Raw genomic sequence first — 21,315 nt, forward strand, 5'->3', positions numbered from 1 at the left:
AATTTGTGTCTTCAGGCTTGTATCACCAAAGAATACGAGAGAAATTCTACCCATCTTTTGAATACATCAGGAATGATGACTCAACCACCTCACCTCACTGGGCAGCCTGCTCCAGTGCTGGAGACTACCCTTCCAGTAAAGAAATTTTTTCTAAAATCCCATCTAAACCTCCCCTGGTGCAACCTGGCCCTGAGGCCATTTCTGCTTGTCCTATTGCTTGATATTTGGGAGAACAGACTGATCCCAGCTGGCTACACCTACTTTCAGGCAGTTGTAGAGAGCAGTAAGGTCTTCCCTGAGCCTCCTTTTCTCCAGGCTAAGTTCCCCCAGCTCCCTCAGCTGCTCCTCATCAGACTTATGCTCCAGACCCTTCGCGTGCTTTGCTGACCTCCTCTGGACATGCTCCAGCACTTCAATGTCCCTCCTGATCTGAGGATCCTGGTACTGAACACAGAATTTGAGGTGCAGCCTCTGCAGTGCCAAGGGGATGGTCACTGCCCTAGTCCTGCTGACCACACTGTTGCTGATACAGGCCAGGATGCCATTGGCCTTCTTGGCCACCTGGACACTTGCTGGCTCATGTTCAGCTGATGTCAACTAGCACCTTCGGGTCCTTTTCTGCCAAGCAGTTTTCCAGCCACTCTTTCCCCAGCCTGTAGCACTGCAAGGGTTGTTGTGACCCTTGATGCCCTCGTCCAGATCATTGACAAAGATATTAAGTGGAACTGGCCCCAGTATCGAGCCCTGGGAACATCACTGGTTACTGATGACCAGCAAGGAGCACATCCATCTAAGCCAGGAGATGCTGTGGAAAACTGTCTCAAAGATTTTACTTATGTCCAGGTAGATATCCATAGTCTTTCCCTCATCCAATATGCAGGTTCCCTTGTCACAGAAGGAGATAAGGTTGGTCAAGCAGTATCTGCCTTTCCTAATCCATGCTGGCTGGGCCTGATCCCCTGGGTTGTTCTGTAACTGCCATGTGATGACACTCAAGACAATCAGCTTCATGACTTTCCTAGGATCTGAAGTCAGGCTGACAGGCCTGTGCTTCCCTGGATCCTCCTTCCACCCCCTCTTATAGATGGGTGTCACATTTGCTGACTTTCAGTCAACTGGGACCTCTCCAGTTAGCCAGGGCTGCTGGCAGATGATGGAAAGGGGCTTTGTGAGCACTTCTGCCAGCTCCCTCAGCATTCTGGGCCCCATAGACTACTGTGTGTCTAACTGGTGCAGCAGGTCACTCACCACTTCCTCCTGGATTACAGGCTTTCATTCTGATCCGTTTGCCTGTCTTCCAGCACAGGGACTGGGTACCTACGCAACTGCTCTTACTGTTAAAGACTGAGGCAAAGAAGGCATTAAGTACCTCAGCCTTTCCTTTGTTCTTTGTCACTACGTTTTCCCCCACACCCACTAAAGGATGGCAATTCTCCTTCTCCATTTGTTGCTAAAAGGAGGTAATATGGTAATAGCATTTGCTATTTTATTTTTGCAATGGTAAGCAAAACAGATTAAATACTGGCTACAAACCCAGTTATTCATGCAGAGTTTCTAAAAATGTTTGTTTTACTTTTAAAAAAAATTCACTTTGAATTCATTGTTCCTTATACAATAAAATAAAGGTTCTATTATATGAGATTTCACAGACTTCATTCAAACAGGCCTTTTTTGTCAGTAATAAGCAAAGGTTCTGATGACTTTGCTTATAGGAAAAGGGTCCCTAGATAGACAGAGGAAGTTCAGACCAAAGCTAAACAAGTTGCACTTGCTCCAAAATAAATTTCCCTGCCCCTTTAGAGCCAAACAGTCTACTGCATACAGTATTTTCAAAATTGTTTTTCTGTACTTTTAACCCCAATTCCAAAGGAAGGAGCATCAGAACAATTCCAAATTTGAATGAAGCTCTCTTATGTGAGCTAAGGACATGAGGTCCTTGAACAGAAAGAACAGAACAGACTTTTTTCCTTTGAAACAAGCAGTCTTCAAACTGCAGCCTTTGAATGCTAAACGATCCCTACAATTTTAATGGACTACCCTTCTTAAATACATTTTCAAATAAAATCTGAGGAATAAACCCATCATGTCCCAGTCTGAACAGTACCAGTCAGAATCTGATAAAAATATAGCAATTCCCTTCTCCAAAAGCACACATTGACTCTGTGTAAACACATGTTAAAACTGGCATAAGTTTGAGGGAAATATTTCATTAGAGCAATACTGAACTCAGTATTCCAGGTCCCAAATTGCTCTTCCCAGTTTATGGCTCTTCTGTCTATACACTCCCACTCTGATGCTCCCTCCACCTCCCCTCAGTATTATTACTTTAATAAAAAACACTTTTCAAATTGAAGCATTCAGATTTAACTGGAAAAGGGAAATTGAAGTAGGCTCATTTAAGTGTCTATTTCTCTCTCTTCCTTTCATTAAGAAAATGATCAGGGTTCATCATTCACAACACAATATACCGAATCTTTCATGAAATATCCTGACTCAACTCTCAGGAAATTTTGTGCAGCACTGCAGACACAGCAAACTGAACACGCATACAGCAAAACTCTCAAAGTCATGTATAAAGACTGCAAGGTTAAATGGTAACAGTACTGAGAATTATAACCATTTTTATATAAAGATTTAAAAGTACATTACCAAAGGAACAGCATCAGTTTCCTCTTCACCAAAAGGAACACAATGACTAATCACAGACAAAAAGTGTATTTGATTTCCAAACCAATACTACTAAAATGACATCTCTTTAGAGAAAAGTACTGTAAGCTTAGATTTTTTGGTATTTCATTTACTGATAGTGACATACATATGACCAACTGCAATATTTGTTTATATGTCAAATGTATCAGGAAATCTTTATTTCTAAGTTACTTTTTAAATATACTTTTACTAAAAGAATACCTATTGCAAACAAGAAAGGAGTTGTAACCGCCACTGAAGCTCTTCAGTTTTGAGGAAGAGTACACAGAAAAGTTGCACAGTTGAAATGAGAGATGGCAACATTTACTGTAATAATCAAACAGCTTTTTATGTAATGATTCTAAATACAAAACTTGAAGAAAAACATTTAATTCAAGACAATAATGAACAAAAAGTTAGTTCAAAGAAAAATTATCAAATAAAAAATTTCAAATAAAAACTACTAGAAAAAGACATATACATGTCTCTATTACTACAACCCTACATTACAAAAATAAACTTTGGGTTTTGTTTTTTCATTAAGGGCACCTTTCATAATGCAACAAAGACTTGCAAAATGTATGCCTAACTAATTTGAATTATTTCGTATAACAAATAATTCAAAGAATTGATCTAAAATATCAGAAATTAAAAACTTCAAGTCTTGGTATTGGTCAGATTTTAAGAAATATAAAAGTTTCTTCAGCTTTATAGCAAACCTTTTTTAAGCAGTGCAAATATAGTGTTACTGTTTTATGTAGAAAAAGTGTTTCTCCCTTTAAGGTCTGGTATTTTAAATTTAAAGATCTTTATTAATTTTGGAGAAGGAATTTTTACCTAGAAAAATAAGAAAAATATAATCATTCTTTGATCCTGAATATCAGATTTGAATACTTTAAAGAAAAAAATATCCAAAATAGATAAGCATAATTATACTGATAAATATGAATGGGAAAAGGAAAGAAACAAGACTAGAGATGCTGCTGAAATGTAAAGAACAGAGATCAGATCAACAGCTGACTGCACTTTAAAACTATCATTATCTGAAATCCTTCTAAGCAGAAAACATACCAGCAACAACACTCATCTTACTGCTGAGGGTCACATGGGAAAATGGCAATCCTGAACATTTCATGACTGGTGATCGAGTTTGATTATCTGATTCAGCAACTTGAAAAAGCCCAAACCAATATCCATTATTTCCTAGTGCTTTATGCTGGTATGTTGATTAGCAAAGAAAGAGCCATAAAGTGAATTAAAACAAAAATTTACAATACTTTCTGTGCCAATACTAATACCCATTCATGTTACATTACTCCCAAAGTTCAAATCAGAGGACCGAAGAGGTAACTTGCTAAGAATATGGAGATAGCATGTTAAAAAAATTAAATTAAATTAAAGAGTACTTTTCCAAGTAACAGTTCATGTTTAAACAAACAACTGTATGGTCCTGCTCTGTCAAATAAATACAGCAAAAGAAGAAACTTTAATGTGAAACAGAACTGAAAGATTAGAATTGTCTTTGGAAATCCCCAAAGAAAGTATAGAAACACTGTGCAGTAAGATGAGGTCCTCAGTTCACTGCTAATAAAATTCCTTGATGTCTAATTTTAGGATTTAATTTAGAGGCTAGAAACAAAACAAATATGTGCCTAGATTTGATACTAACTTCAATAATGCCTCAAATGTCTCAATGTTTCTTTTCAGAAAACACCTAAACTTACATAAACGTTAAAAGGATCTAATTCACCCACAAGTATGTTTCTACCTGTAAACGTTCTACTTTGTAAATCTCATTTCTTCTGATACTACTGTTTTTAAACATCATAAATCCAAACTGATGTTTTTATTTTTATGTCATTATACAGAACAAAATTTCCAGACTTTTTTCCAAAAGCAAGTGACTTCCACTGTTCTGTTAACAATATAAATCCAAAGGAAAGAACTTTCCTAATCCTGCTCACCAAGTAAACACAATTCTAACAGGAACAACAGCTAAACTACTTGTTTGATTGTCAGATGGTTGCTTTTTTCAGCAAGCTCCATTCCCTGCAGAATTAAGATCCTAGAGAAATGCCAATTAAATATTAATTGAAGAAAATGGGATTTGCTGCATACAGACTAAGACACTTTGGCATAAAAATGGGCTTTTTCAGTTTTGTATTCAAGCAGTGACTGCTAACTTTAAATCATGAAGAGTTTGGTTTATTCCTGCTTAGTACAGTAAACATCATCCTCACAGTCTATACTCAATGCAAGTTAATCCAGGATTTAATTTGATTCAGGTTCCCTAAAGAGATCACTTCTGTGCAGTTCAGTGTTACATAATTAACCCATTCAAAACCCATTCATTCACACGCATGGACATCTGTACTGTACTTTGAGCTAAAATTAAATACATATATATAAATACACACAGACATACATTTATCAATTAGCACCATCTAGTGGGGTCAGTACAGTTTATGCGATGTGAGAAATATGCAACTCACTTCATGCTTTTTCTACATCCTGTGCAACATGTCATCATACAGCACAGGTCATGTAATTAATAAAACTCAGATGCAAAGACAAAAATCAACACCACCACCACCACCACAAAAAAAACCAAAAACAAAAACAAGTAATTCACAACATTATGCTTTTCCCTTAAAAATTGCATTTAAAAAAATACACTGACATTGAAAGCTGTATGTCCATACATATGAAAATTTACTGATAGGAATAAAAACCCCAATCTTTTAGGCATTCACAGACATGCAAAACACAATTACAATTCAATTAATATTTTCTATTCTTACTCTCCTACCCCATCATGTCTCAAAAAAAATTTGACACTCTTTAGAAGAAGCTACTCTGAAGCATCAGGTAATGCAAAAAAAACCTTTTACTTAAGGTCTCCATCATCTGAGCAGAATCCTGCTGTAAACACAACTTTTGCTAAAACTGCACCTAAATCCCACAAACACTGGATCCCAACCCAAAACCCCTAATAAAATAACAGAGTAAATACTTTTAAAATATTCACAATAATTCATTTAAAGGAGGTCAACTATAAACAGATACTCAGGAATAATCGTTAATGCAGTTTCTCAAATATGAGATTTAGAAATGGATTTTTAGTGAATTCTGCACTTAAAACTTCAGGAGACTTAAGTCATGCAAATAAACAGTGCTGAAGAATTTCAAATGTAAAAGCCATCAGAGGCAGACTCCCCCATACATCAACCTTAGTCAGGACAGACAGACAAACGAAAAGCATGTGAGGGTGCTTAAATGCACCAAGCAAAATCTCTACCAGCCTCTGCCAACAGGCAAGGGAGCTAAAACCATCACCACTCCCTTCCCCCTTTTCCTGCATACAGTCCATGTTAAAAACCAAGCAAAACAAAACAATTAATCACTAACATTATGTTCATACTTAAGACTATTAGGACAAGTCACCAGTGTAAAATTAAACATTTACTTAAATATTCTTTAATGCAATCATGGCCATGAAAGCAAAGAACATCTATGAAGACATGCTTTGCATTGAAGTCTTCCCTTGTTTCTAAAAGAGGTGATTGATTGCAAAGCCTTCCAAGCAGATCACAACACACCAAACAGACCTTGGACAATGAGAAACAGGAACAAAGTCACTTTTTTTTTTTTTCCCCTGGGAATAATGGTAGAAGTAGGTGAAGAAAAACTGAAAAATGTGGAGAAAATATGTAAATAGGGGGGCAAAGTTAAGATCAATAAAAACCAGCAATGGAAGACTTGCAGTGAGTGCTTCAGAAGGCACAGAATGTAAGAAGAGAAGATGCCAAGGCCTACACACTGCAGCCAGGGGCCAGGCTACCATTTAAACTGCATGGAAATCAAAACAAGGAGATTCTAATAAATCAATACCAACAAGAAAAATGCATAGCAAAAATTTAAATTTAAAAATACATTAATTTACTTTTAATTTTATTTTATTGTAATTTAATTTAATTTTACTTAAAAGGATACAGATATGTGTTAGGAGTAAAATGTCTCAAGTAAGTTCAAACAGAAAATTACAATAATGTTATATAGGACAGAACTAATTCTCAACCTTCCCTGTAGAGGACAGAGAAACACCAACACTTAAGTGCAATGTGTGCTGTAGAATAAAGAGAAATATGAAAAATAATGACAAAACATTGAAAGAAAATTGCAGTAATTTAGGAGAGATTTACTGCCATTTCCCCATGCCTTTTCAGACCAGGGCACTTCAAATTTTGCACTAAATCATCCAAACACACAAACCTGTTTCACAGGAAGCTTCGAATCAAAGCAAACATATTAATTTATTCTTATATTGGAAGGGATAACACAAATGTATTTGCACAGGTGTACAAAATTACAGCCATGCCATGTCTTTAAATATTGGAAAGCTGGTAGGAAACAGCAGAAATTGCCCAACGAGGAGACAAGAATTACAAATATAAGGGAGCTGCATCAATACTCCTACCATTACAAAAAAGAATATAGTGATAAATTTAGCAATCTCATTCTTGTAGTCAAGATCTATAAATATACAGATCAGCAACACAAAATTATCAGTTGCTGGGATGCCAAGAGATTTCCTGACAGTTTCCAATCTGGAACTGTTCCCTAGCTCCACTCCCCTTTTTCCAAGTAGGATTCAACCAAAATATTAGCTAGCATGACCTAGCCTGGTTTACACTGCATTTGAATATGAAATCAGCAAAAAATTTAAATAATATCAGGAGTATCATCATCCAGCAATGTTTTGTTTTACATTTTTATGCCATGAATCATAACATTAACAGAACCAAAAGGCAACACATTTCCTTTTCTATTGTGCAAAAATGTCAATTTACCCTTGATAGATCAAGAGATCAAAAATAATGATCCAGCTTAACTCACTTGAGTTCCCCCACTTCAATTAAAATACAGTGAAGTACTTTAACTATACCCATCTTTAAATGATCACCCTCAAGTGTATGAGAGGTCACTCTTGCCTACATTATTAACTCAGTAGAAAAGCTGAATGGATGAAAAGGATGACATTCTCACAGAGAAGCCAGAATGGTTGTGAAGCGATAATAAATGCACATAACACAAATCTTTCATATATTAAAAATTCATTTAGCAAAAGAAAAAAATAAATAGGAAATAATCCAGTTCTAGTAAGTTAAAAGACCAACATGCATATTCAGAAAACACAGAGAGAAAGAGCAGAAGCAGGAGAGAACACGGGATCAAGCTACACATAGGTGTTCCTCACTGGTTTCCTGATATACCACAAAAGGAAAATATTGCTTCCTCAGATTATTAGTTAGAAATTGGTTGAAAGTGCATGTTTTCAAATGAAAGCAGATCAGCACACAATTACAAATGCTTTGTTGCTTGGCACGTGCTGGGGTATGATTTGTAGTTAGCCTTTAATGATACACTAAACGTCAGTATGATCAGCTTAGTATTTCATATGCCAATTAACATGATGACAATTATGGGTTACTTTTTTCCTAGAATGTTTGAAACTTGGAAATTCAAAATTACACCCTGATTTATGGTTTGATCCTGATTAAAGCTGTGTATGTCTACAGTGTCATTACAGGATTATTTAATCACTAAATCTCAACAAAAACTTCTCTTTTCCATGAAACTGAATCTGTAAAGCACACTAAAATTGAAAATACTTTACGAAGATGATATCCATAGTAAATGTAAAGCAGTACTCAAGGCTATCCCATACATAATCCCTAGCATTTATAGCTGGCAGGACTGAGGTGATTTTTAACTCTTACTATCAAAATAATTGAGGCAGTTCTGTTTGTGAAGAACTGAAATCACTGGAATTATCTTGTGCAGGTTGTGATTGCTAGCAAAAGCCAACAAGAAAAGTTAGAAAGATATAGGGAGACAATACAGATTTAATTTCCAACAAAGACTGTTTACCCCCCCCACCATGCTCTCCACCCAATAAACATCACGTTCTTCACAAAGAGTTACACTGTACCTGAGCCACTGACGCAGAAAAAGGTCAGTGGCTCCAAGGTTCAAAACCTCCTCCTCTGGGGAGCAATGATTTCATGCTAGTGGTCTATGAAACAGAGCGAAGGAGAAAGGCAGCTAAACCAAAATCAGAGGGAAAGCAACCTAAAACAAGGAGAGAGCACAAAGTGCTGACTTAGCATTAACATTCTCTGAAACAAAGAGTTCTGAAGCACTGGCTAGCAAAAGGATCAAGAGGGTTATGCTTATGCATCTAGTACAGTATTTGAATTATAGGTAATTAAAATAAGCAAGGGAATTCAGAAGTAAAAATGTTTTATTATTTTATTGATAATAATATTGATGGGTATATGTCTCTCTGTGTGAGATCCAAGTCCAAAGAGTATATTTGTATTTCCTTAATGGTGAAGCCATCAAATAAGAGGAGACCTTTATCTGGAAGGACTTAGAGTCTTAACCTGTGGCTGGGTAAAGAGCTTAGGGCCCAGGCATGGCTATTTAGCTGGACTCAACACCTGTGCTGGTATTTGAGGAATCTAGGAACATGAATCTGTTTAGAAATCTAGAGAACAGAAGGGTGTGCTACTGTTGTCAGCAGTGCTTTAATCAGCTGGAGATGAGAAATGGGACCAGGCTGCCTGCTTTTTTTTCATATGAGCACCATTGGTGCTTGTGCTGGCTGAAGCACTGCTCTGCCTGTGGTAGCCTTTCTGGTCAATTGGCTAAGGGTGCATGTGCTCAGCAGTGGCTGCATCCATCTCTTAATGCACCAGACGGCACCTCTGCAGCCAAGACAGAAGAGTTCCTGTCCTGGTATTTGCTACACTTGAAAAATCTCAAAATACCTTCAATTCCGGCACTGATGGAGCATCACATTGCATCCAATGAAACAGTGTAACTTTGCAAATACATGAAAGCAATGTAACAAATCCAAGACAGCTCTAACTTTAGATCACTCAATGTCTCCACAGGAATAAGAAAGATTTTTTTTACGCCCCTGATACCTCAGAGTGGCTCAGGTGGATCAAGAAAGCATGAAGCCCTTTCCTCTGTAGCACAGAAACAGACTATGCCACCATACTGGAAATGTTATTTAAGAGTGAATCTGTACATTTAGATTTTGCCATTGTATTGAAGGCACAGTTAAGTTACAGCAAATGCCCATAATAAATTACTCATCCTTGGCTTGCCGTCAAGGTTTTGCATGGCCTGGTTTTTGTTAGTGGGGGGTGCAACAGAGGTGACTTATGTGAGAAGCTGCTAGAAGCTTTCGCTATGCCCAGCAGAGCCAATTCCTGATGGCTCAGATGATGGACATGCTGCTGGCCAAGACTAGGCCAATTAGAAATGGGGGTAACACCCCAGTGTTAACATATTTAATAAGAAATCAAAACAAAGGTTATGGCGCAGTTTTAATTCCAGCCAGAGAAGAACAAGAACAAGAACATGTAAGAAGGACAACTATGCAGACAACAAGGTCAGTGGAGAAGGAGGGAGAGGAGGTGTTCCAGACGCTCGAGTCAAGATTCCTCTGCGGGCTGTGGTGAGGACTATGGTGAAGCAGCTGTGCCCCTGCAGCCCATGGGGATCCACAGGGGATGCAGAGATCCATCCACAGCCCTTGGGGATTCATGGGGCATACAGAGATCCCCCCACCAGCCTGTGGAAGAGCCCATGCTGGAGCAGATGGGTGCCTGGAGGAGGCTGTGGTCCAGTGGGAGACCTGGAAAGAGCAGTCCCTGTTCCCAGGCTGGAGCAGCCTGTCCTTGGACAGCTGCAGCCCATGGAAGAGTGACCACACTGCAGCACTATGAGGGACTGTTGCCTGTGGGATGGATTCACATTACAGCAATTCACAAAGATGTTGTTCATAAAATTGATTCACACCAGAGAAGTCCGTGGAGAACTGTCTCCCATGGGAAGGACCCCACGGTGCAGCAAGGGAACGACTCCTCTGCTTGAAGAGCAGTAGACTCAGGTGATGAAGTGAGCATAATCCCCATTCCTCATCTCCTTGGACCAGTGGGGTAGAAGGTAGAGCTGGGAAGGAGGAAGAAGTGGGAGGAAGGTGTTTTTAAGAGTTTATTTTACTTCTCATTATCCTGCTCCAATTTTGTTGGCAATAAATTCATTTTGTATCTCTCAGTTGTGCCTGTTTTGTCCTTGGTGGTTATTTGGTGAGTGATCTCTCCTGGTTATTATCTCAACCCATGAACTGTTCGTTAAATTTTCCCTCCTCTGTCCATCTGTAGAGCAGAGTGAGTGAACAGCTTTTGTGAGTGCCTGGCATCTGGCCCAAGTTAGCCCATGATACTTGCACAGAAAGTGCTTGAATTCTTTGCATGCTCTGAAATCTTATTTACTCAGGTCCTAACTGGTTACTCCGCAGTGACTGTGCACCAGGTGGAGAGTACTGGTATGTTAAGCACTTACATGGTGCAGCTCTCAATGTAACTTATGTTTGAAGTGAACTTCACTGACACCACCACACCTGCAAGGTGAGCACTGGGTCTACAAAGATACACTGAGAAACGGCTGTTAGAGAAAACCACCTGTGGTTAAGAGAACACTGCTATGCAGTGCCATGTGGAAATAGTGTGGAAATAGGAATAGTGCACACCTACAGTGCTCTCTTCTTCCCAGGCTTCAAAAAGGAGGAAAAGAGTTAAAATAGAATGGAATAAAAGGGTTGATTTTGGTTTGGGGTTTTTAAAGTGCTTAGGGCAACACAGAAGAATAAAAAAAGAAAATATAAGTACAACCCATGCTTGCATTCCTGTATTTCAGACCAAGGAAAGACAGTGAATATATATGTAACATAGCAAATATTAGTGAACATTACAAATGAACTTCAGGAGAATTAGCTGGAGAAAGGATACAACTTAGACTTCCAAAAACAAGAAGGAAAGCTAATATAAGCAGTAACAAAACCTGCTGGTAGGAAACACTGGCAGGCATTTTTGCTGGATCTTAAAAGCATAATTTTTATTAAATCTTATTGTATCAGTTTCCATGCTTCAGAAAGATTTTATAACTATCACATCTCATCCTTCTTAACTCTTACTATGTTTTCACACTGCAGAGGTTGGTTTGGGTAGCTATGACTTTCTGTTCTTAAAAGGAAAACAGTCCAAGACAGTAACAAAAAAAATTGTTTTAAACACTCCCTCACATGTTCTGCCACAGAACTTCTGGTCCAAAGAGGAAGAACACTGTAGAAAAACAGTTTAAAATTACATTATCCTTGGATGTCTTGGATTTATCAGACTGTTACTGAGCAGCTTATGAGACCTTTTATTAGTCTCAGTATCATAGACAAAAAATGTATCACTTTAGTTAAGTAAATACTGCACAAGCTTTGTAAGACATGAAAAATCTGGGTATGAGCACAGATTTCAGTTTTAAAAGTTCTCTTTGAACTGCTGTACCAGTTTGGTCACCAGGCTGGTATACCGCCCCCTTGGTAACAATGAAATTACAAACTATTTATCTTAGAAGGATTGATTTTCTTATTTTATGTCCAGTACATTTTGGCTGGATTTCTGCTACTCTTTGGAGGTTTCCCAGCAGAAACTTTAAATCAATTACCACTGATCCAAAAAAAAAATCTACTGTCTGGAGTTTAACCTAAACCAAAGTTTTTTCACATTCCAAAGCACTGATTTATTCACAAGTTTCGAGTAATACTCAAACACTTCACACCTCTGATTTAATAAGCTTATCTGCTTTATTTTTAATTTTAAAAGTTTGTTAGCACACCCACCTCTAGAGACTTCTGATATCAACCTAATTTCTACAGCTTTTATGAGACTAAACTGTCAACAAGACAATTTGATCCTTTTGGAACCTGATCTTCAATTTTTTATTATTATTTTTAACAAAGTGGGTTGATAGATGAGTTGATGACAGGAACAGGACTTCCTCATAAAAATCTAGATGAAAAGTTGCAAGTGCCTATTACTAAACACATTAGCAGCTCTGATGCAGAAAGATCCTAGACACATCAAATGTCTAAAATCCTGACAAAGAAGTTAACACTAGATACTCAGTTAAATTTCTACCAAAAAACACGAAATAAAAAAATATTTTTAAAAACCCACAAAAGAAGTATTTACCACAGGAGAATCTGTTCAACAGACTTTGAATAGAAGGACAAAATGGTTATTTATGTCCACCAGCTGTCTACTTCCTAGTAAATAACATACTAGCTACAACTATAACAAATATTTTTAGCTGAACCATCATAGGATCCATATTTCACAATTGCATTATTCCATCCACTTGGCCCTAACTTGCATTCTTCTACAAACAAGGCTACACCATCTAAAGCTATGCCTAAATAAATAGGAGGTGCATTTTTCACTTAATTGAAGGCAAAAATAAGCACAGGTACGTATTAGTGAACACACATGGAAAAGCAACTTTGTCTTTACTTAGAGAAGAAACATGGAAGGTTGGGGGACTTAGTAATTATTTCAAAAGGAATGCATTTTTATTTTGCTTATTTTTGCCCAGTTATTACCTGAGGTACTGCATTTTTATACTACAAAAGCAGAAACAAGGCAAAGGGTTCAACACACACAGAATGAGCAGAAAATACCTGAATCGCAACAAGAGAAGCAATCATACGCTCAATGCCTGGCTGCTAGATACCTTTTTTCCTAATGTTTTCATGGAAACAATATCAGCCTAATCAAGTAAAGACCCTGTACTATTTTCTATAAAACCTCAATTACCTTATTTTGATTAATCTGATCACTGTTCCCATGGAAATTAAGTTTAAAGGCAGCTGACTGCCTCCAGCTAAGAGTGATCTCTTTACTTACAGATTTCAGTTGCTGGCAATTGAGCAAGTCTCAAAAAATCACTTTGGCTTCAAAAGTAACACTTTAAGTTTATGTGGCATTTCATGAGGAGTAACACCTTGCATTACACTTTTTAAAATTCTAATAATTTTGATGGAAGCAAAATGACTCATTGCTTCAGTGGTAATTACTCCAAATACGAATGCAAACTATTGTCAGCCATCAAGAGGCCTTCTTATAGAGCATTATTTTCCCAATAATTTTCACCTTTAGGTAAGTACAAAGCATGTGTAAAGTTTGTATTTTGGTATATTAATTAGACCTACAAATTACCTACAAATACTTTGAATGAAATGAGTAATGAAATTCTAGCATTCCTCCATCTATATTCTTTACATAAAACCCAAGCATGGAGCTTCAAAAATTAGAGATCAACCTTACGCTACAGAAAATGAGAAAAAGAATGAGAAAATGAAAAGTGCTTAATTTCTTCCATGCAGCTTTAATACATCTTTGCAGATTCAGTATCCTAATACTGTCACATACACCCCACTACCTACTGCTAGGTAGCTCTTTAGAGCTGAAAACTGTATTGTGTCTCGACCTGGATTTAAAGAATGACAAATAACTTCCACCTATTATCTAATTCATCATCATTAATGACTTCAAGTATAGTAAATTCCTTCTCTTCTTGCCAGAAATAACAAAAGTTTCCACACCAGCACAACAGACCACATCTGTGCACTGTTTGGACAGTCTGCATTACAAAAGTGATCGCTTTACTTCTGCCGTGAGGAGGCTTTGCTTGCTTTCTCTGACTGACAGATGTAAACTATAACATACAAAGCAAGCTTGCTTGATTCTCCTCTAAAGTAGGAAGAACAATTTCATTGGCCATTAATTGTTACTGACCATCAACCACCTCCTCCACACTGACATTTCCTCCACCTGACATCCAGCTGGTAAATCCTTACTCACACTGCCTTTTCCTTCATTTTTCCTATCTCCATGGCAAATAGCACTTCAGACTTCCAGAGAGCTACAACCTATTGCCTTTACTGGGGAGGCAAAGCTTTTTAAAAATAAGTATGATTGAGAACTCAGCAGTAAAGAACCTTAAGGACTTCAAATATCAAAGAAGCATTTTTCTGATTGACCTATCAGCTTCAATGATTCCACCCACTCCAAGGTGGTCTCTCCAACTCTCCAGTGCTTTTCCCCCAAATCATAATCCTCTCACACTGTTAGATAAACTGAGGTTACGTACAAAACTCCAGACCCACTTTCTCTTCTACTGTGTTTTCCAGGTTTGCAGTTCTTGAGTAACAGAGCTCCTCTGAGCTCCTGAGGTGGCTGGTTTTGTCTGCCCTGAAATCAGAAACCACCTCACCATTGCCTTATAGGTGCAAATATGTTAGCCACCAAAATCCCCTTCCAAATAAACCCTGCTCTCTTCCTCTTCTGTATGATTAACAGAAAAAGAGTCTAGAGACATGCAGAAAATAAACAAATTGAACAATAAATTATGAAGATTGCATAAATATTATTTCTAGAGAAAGTATATATGAAGAACAAAGTAATGGGAAAATAAATAAGTTTTGTATGTCCAGCAAAAAGTATTTCACTGTGAGTTTCAAACTTGAGGTGCAGAAGTAGTCAACATATTCCATCACCAGCCTTTCATGCAGAAAGCCAACTCTATCTCAGTATGATCACCAACCTTCATTTTTTATTATGTCATGCTCAGGTCTTACACTACCTAATACACTCTCCTCAGCCATCATCTGCTTTAAAGGCACACTCAGAGATGTCATTCCCTTCATCTATGGATCATCCCCATCAAAAATACAGAACAATACATTCAGAACAATCAGTTATAACTCACAACTGATAGAATCAGAAGTCTATTTTCTCTACATTCTTATGGGAAGAAGATCCAAATCTTCGGATGCCTGAGCTTGTTGCCCAGGCAGGAGCATGCACCATTTGGACGCACAGCACGGGAGGTGAATACACATGATCTGGGCAGCACACACCTGGATGTTGGCTGCAGAACAACTGACATTTCAGGCTGCACCAGGTGAGCTTTCACAAATGCCAAAATAACCTGCACATCTCTTCCCAGATTTAGTACATCATCTTCAGATAGTTGGTTTTATTACTAAGGAAATGTCAAATCAATGCCTTTTGCTTTGCCTTAGTCAACTTAGTTTTTGTACATACTATCTTTTTCTTATTGCCAAAAACGGAACCGCAGTATACTGAAACTATCTACATTTACATATTGAAAAATCTGAGTATTCACACTGAAAATTTCCAATGCTTCTATACCACAATGACTGTAAAATTTGGGCTATGTTATCATGTAATTCAACTTACATGCCAAAGAAATTTCACCAGGATATACTTGACTAGTTTATTTTTTATATGTTTTTAGCAATTTGCATGGTCAAACTCTAGCACATAGAAAATATACTTTCTTAGAACTTCAAGTCATATAATATTCAGGTGAAACTATGAAAATTAGCACAAATTAAAGTTTTGCAGGGCCAGTTATCAAAATATTATGCAGTTACAATAAAATCCAACTTGATTCATCAAATATTCCTTACTTTTGCAGTAGTTTCTTTTTCCTAGTGTAATGTATCTTTTTGAATGCACAAACTCTTTCCTGTCTAGGGAAAGTGCAACAGCACTTGCTGTGGCTTCTTTTTCATAACGGAAAGTACAGTACTGAGTTAGCCAAAAACAAATTGCAATTGGTTATGAAATACTTTGGTAGCTGTGCAACAGAAAAGTTTACTCAATTCTTAAGCATTACATCCACAACCAGAAATGTTTAAGGCAACAGTGCGAGTGGAAGCTTCATCCTGGAGCTGAACAGACAAACAGTAAAACGTGTCTGGTGCACTAACAGCAAGCAAACACACATGGAAATTCTTGCTGCTCCTCTAAAAATAATCCAAAGGAGTAGTTAAAACATATCTTTATTTATCCCTTTTAAAAAATATCCAAGCTGAGCACATGTACTGTTTCAGGTATTAGCTCTGTCAATACTTGTAATTACCCTGAAGGATCATCCCCTCATGTTTCTATCCTATAAATCTCTACAGAATTAATGGGATCTCTGCTATATGAAAAGGAATGAGATGGCTGAAGATTTTTGGTAAAATTTGGGAGTCATGTATAAAAAGACAAGGAAGTAACAAATTGAGGGAAGCAGAAACAAATTTTAAACACTAGCCAGAACCAGTTTTCCCTTCCAAACTGTCAACAACAGTTGTGGGTTCCTTCATTTTATTTTACTTGGTAAACTAAAAATCTAATCAACAGATTCCTTTGTGAAGAAAACGGACAGCAAGAACAGTTGCATCAGTGTTTGCTAGTTTTACTAACTACAATAGGAATGTACTGTAGGGAACAATCCAGTATTTGCAGGGGAATGGATTGGATGATCTAATACAACTTTTCCATTTCTGACTTCTTAGAACAGCTTAGGCCTATCCAAGTTCTTAAAGAGATTTCTCTCCAACAATACTGAACGAAAAGAACTCCAAGACAAGGTTTGGGGTGCTTTTTTAAAATTTTTCTTTTTTCTTTTCAATATTACAAGAGGCAGAATAACAAACCATATGCTATAGTATACAACCATGAAGAAAAAGCTACAGTAATTAAATACACATAAAACAGAGTATCTGTAGAAAAAGCAGAAAGCTCCTTTCATACATAAGTCTTTCAATAATTTTGGAGCATTTTATCCATTTCATAACTTAGGAAAAAGCTCTTTTATAATATCTGAAATTATTAAGCAGTAAGGTAAGATCTTTATTAGAGAGATTTTTATTAAGCAATGCATTAAAATAGAGAAATACCAGCTCTAATTGGTAATATACTCATGCTCATTTACTTCCTATACTGGCACATACCAGGATCGCAACATCCCTGGCTCAAAGCTAGTGCACATTTTTTCCTTTCTTTTTCCTTTTTTATTACAAAATATGTGTCATCATTCTCTGTCTGCAGAATTAAAAACATTTGTCTTTACAAGTACAGTGACTTTAAGAAGTTACTGCTAGGAAAAACAATCTTTCAAATAAGACACCAGTACTTGGAAAGAAAGATTTTGCACTCCTGAAGTCTTGTAACAGGGAAAAACTATGGTAGATGGGGCTCAATCTTCTGCTCTGTCAGGTCTCTTCCAAAAAGGCTAGGGACTGTTTTCTTGAAACTTGAGAGGATACTGAACAATCCTTCTAAAAATGCATTAAAGGTCAAACAAACACCATGAATTTCACATACAGTTAAGCCCATCTTGAGGCAGATATATGAACTAGATAACATTTTTAAAGCTCTTCATACCCTTCTTTATATACCAGAACTCCACAGAAATCAAAGGGGAGGTTTGATAGCCTGTGACATGCACAGATCAGACCAAATGCTCTAAACAGTCTCAATTCTTGTTAAAGAAGAGCAACTAGTGAATACTAAAATGTTGTTTTGAGATTTCAAGAATGACATCTATTTTAAGAGTGTGAGGCTTTAAGAGGACATTAAAAGAAGCATCAACAGGGTCAAAATTACGTGTATGTTTAATATTTAGACCAATAGAGCACAAGATAAATAATGAAGATGGTTAGAATATTTCAGTGCCTTCTTGTTCTAATTGCAATGAAGTGACCACTCACTGATCCCCTTTCTCATCTTTCTTTTCTGTTATAGTCAGAAAGTCCAATCCACCCTGCAATAACAAACAACATGGTAACCAGGGTACACAACCAGGCAGGCCGCTAGGACAGCCAACTGCTCCAAACTGAGAGCATATTCCAAGTGAGTAAACCAATTAACTGCTGTATTCTTTTGGAATAAGGGGCAAAAGGCAGTAAGCAGAGGAGTTTAAAAAGGTTTAGGTTTTGCCTCAATAAAAAATTAGAGCAAATGTTGAAGTGTCAATGTTTCACAGATCCACACTCGTTTTCTAGCCAGTCTTCTTTAATTCCCAAACCAGAAAGAAAACTAATTTAGCAGCTGACCTAACATTTTGCTTAGATGCACACTACTGTCAGCCTACATCAGAAAGATGACTGGTATTCCTCTTACAGTGATCTGAGCCACCTGCACAGACAGCTGCAGCAAAGCCACAAGGAGTCTGGGAATCACAGCACTTCAGAAACATTGATGGAATTCTTTAGGCAAGCGAGTATTGCCAAGCAGTGTTCCACTGTTTGTTGCTTTTGTGTATCAAATGCCAGAGAGCATTTATGTTTACTTTTATATATAAATTCTTAGATATTTTGAAGAGTATCACCAATCACTTGACCAAATATCAACATTATTACATATTTTTCCAGAATAAAATAGCTGAAAAAAAATGGGAAAATGTGATTCTTTCAAACCTACTTCGAAATAATCCCAGTTTTAAGCTTCCTCTAGATCAGTAATTGACAAGGGCAACAAATTCTGCACAAGTCTGGATATATTCATGGCATGGGTTACTACCATCTACTGACTCATTTCAGACCTCAGAATTTCCTCCAGCTTGAATTAGCTCTGTACTGGGACTGAAGACATACTTACCGTTTTGCAGGAGTGGAATATTTTTAACCAGCTGATTGGTCCCATTTTTCAGCTCTACAGAATTTTAATAATATTGGGATAGCTCTGTGTACTCCCACAGCATGCTTTGATTTCTTGTTGCTGATCATTTTTGTAGCATAATATTTTACTCAAGTATTCATCCAACTTATTTTAGGCTGTACTTTAGTCCAGCATATTTATGAGCAAAACACAATATTAAATGGAGACAAGCCAATAAAAGAAACAGCTTACTAGAATTTCAGTTGACTTTGTTAAAGGAAATTATTTTAAATTAATGTGGCTACTGAACTCTTGCCATACTTGACCTCAGAAAATATATTCCTTCTAATTTTTGCTGTGAACGTTTATTTATTTAAGCTAAACTCCAGGTCTTGAATGGTGACCATAAAGAAGTGTCAGATTTCCTGCTACTATTTTGTACGCTTTTATTCTAAACAAGGGCAAACAACACATGTTTGTTGCATTAGCATTACACTGCCAAAACATCACTCTTAAATGAAATCATCTATGTATTTTTGGTAAAATCTTATTTAACAACTTCCACCCTGCCAGAAACAGAGTTTAAACAAGGCTGTTTTGTTTTCACTGAGCAACAGTTTGGTCACTGGTTTACTAGATGGCGCTCAAAACATTTTTCCATATGCTCTTCTCAAAGAGAATCTGACTTAAATGTGGTTTACCTTCACCAGTGAATGAAGGCTTTTTTCACCAAACATATCCCAGAGGAAGGTCAGGTCTTCCTGGCTGTCCACATGAGGCTGCAGCTGGGCTGGTAATGCAGCCAGCAGCTCGTACAGACCTATAAAATGAAAATAAAACACAAAGTGTGATCTAGGGTGATCTCATTAATTTCACTTAACAGTTCTGTGTAATTGGCTGCCTGGAGCATGTCATTTTAACTGAAGAGGGAGTCTGGAGTACCCAGCACAACATTAACTTGTAGAACTAAAAGAAACATTTAGAAAAAATTACTAAGAAACAAGTATTAGCAGTGTACTTTTTACCTTGTCATAGTTGTCAAACTTCTACGTCCATATGTATTTACACAAGGTTATGCAGAAAATTCTTAAAGGTTTTGAGAAAGGGACAAACCCAGAAAAAAACATACATTCCTTTGCTTAATCGTTATTCCATTTCCCTTGATGTTAGCCAAAGAGTGAAATGAGTCATGAATAGGAAAAACTTCCTTAAAAGAACAGAAACTGGATAGGGTGGTCCATTAAAGAAAAGTTCGTGGTTTTTCTAAATATTTCTTGCTAATATATTGCCTAATACTTTTTTCAATCCTGTGTTCAGGAAGAATCCACAGCAATACAAAAGCACCTTCTCTGTTTTGCAGGATTAAACTTTTAAAAACAAAACCAACACAGTTTTCCCAGACATACAAGCCCACAGAAATATTTCAGTAACATTTTTAATTTGCAGGTATTTGAGATTCTCTCTAGGGCTAAAGCAATTGCTGTCCTCAGTTATTTGTGGCACTCCTCAGCAGCGGTCTCCGAGGGGCAGACAGTAGCACACTGTTCCACAGTAGCATACAGCATAAAATATCCATCGTGCACACAGGCCATCAAAGTGCTGTCCAAGAAATGTAGCAACAGCGTTTGCAGCAGTCCTCTTTAGGGAGGTAACCTGGCATGAGTTGATATCAATTCATAGCACATGTTTAATCTTCCAGTGGGATTACTTGGGGTAAAAAGGACAAAATGCCTTTTTCTCCCGTCTGCTGTCTACAAAAACACCAATAGTCTCCTGGGATCCAAGATACACGGCCCTGTTATTATTTTTAGTCTGAGCAAGTGCTGCTGTTCATCACAAGAACAGATTTACAACATATTCTACTGTTAAAAGAACATTGTTGCAAATTACTGGATACCTATTGTTATTATGCTTATTATCTCCCTAAAACTTATGGTTTAGAATATTTAGAATATTTATTAGAAAACATAATTTCACAACCTTTTCAGATAGTACATATATCTTTCAACATTACATACAGCATCTTTGGGTTCTGATTATTTATATTTTCATCTTTTTACTGCCTCTCAGTAAAATATTCTGGGAAAAAACCTTCTTTCCAGATATATTCTTTTTGTGCTCCAAGCATTTTTGGTGGTCTACATTCATTTCTCTTAGAATCCTGCTTTTATTTAAATCTGTTATTGTTTCTGCTTCAGAAATACTGCAAAAAGAAGATAGAGCTCAAACCACTACAATTTTGCAGACAGAGAAAAAGACC

The 21,315-nt window shown here is 37.1% G+C and overlaps 1 protein-coding gene across 2 annotated transcripts in view; it reads right to left on the bottom strand.

The window, feature by feature from the left end:
• The window catches only part of MPP7 (MAGUK p55 scaffold protein 7), a 149,014-nt gene that overhangs the window by 74,033 nt on the left and 53,666 nt on the right, over positions 1–21,315 (bottom strand). For both annotated transcript variants that reach the window (XM_056484566.1, XM_056484567.1), the window contains exon 4: positions 19,757–19,875. In XM_056484566.1, the coding sequence (XP_056340541.1) occupies positions 19,757–19,875 (119 nt within the window). The remainder of the gene's footprint in view (positions 1–19,756; positions 19,876–21,315) is intronic.

The sequence above is a fragment of the Oenanthe melanoleuca genome, chromosome 2, assembly GCF_029582105.1.
Source record: "Oenanthe melanoleuca isolate GR-GAL-2019-014 chromosome 2, OMel1.0, whole genome shotgun sequence".
Classification (NCBI taxonomy): domain Eukaryota; kingdom Metazoa; phylum Chordata; class Aves; order Passeriformes; family Muscicapidae; genus Oenanthe; species Oenanthe melanoleuca.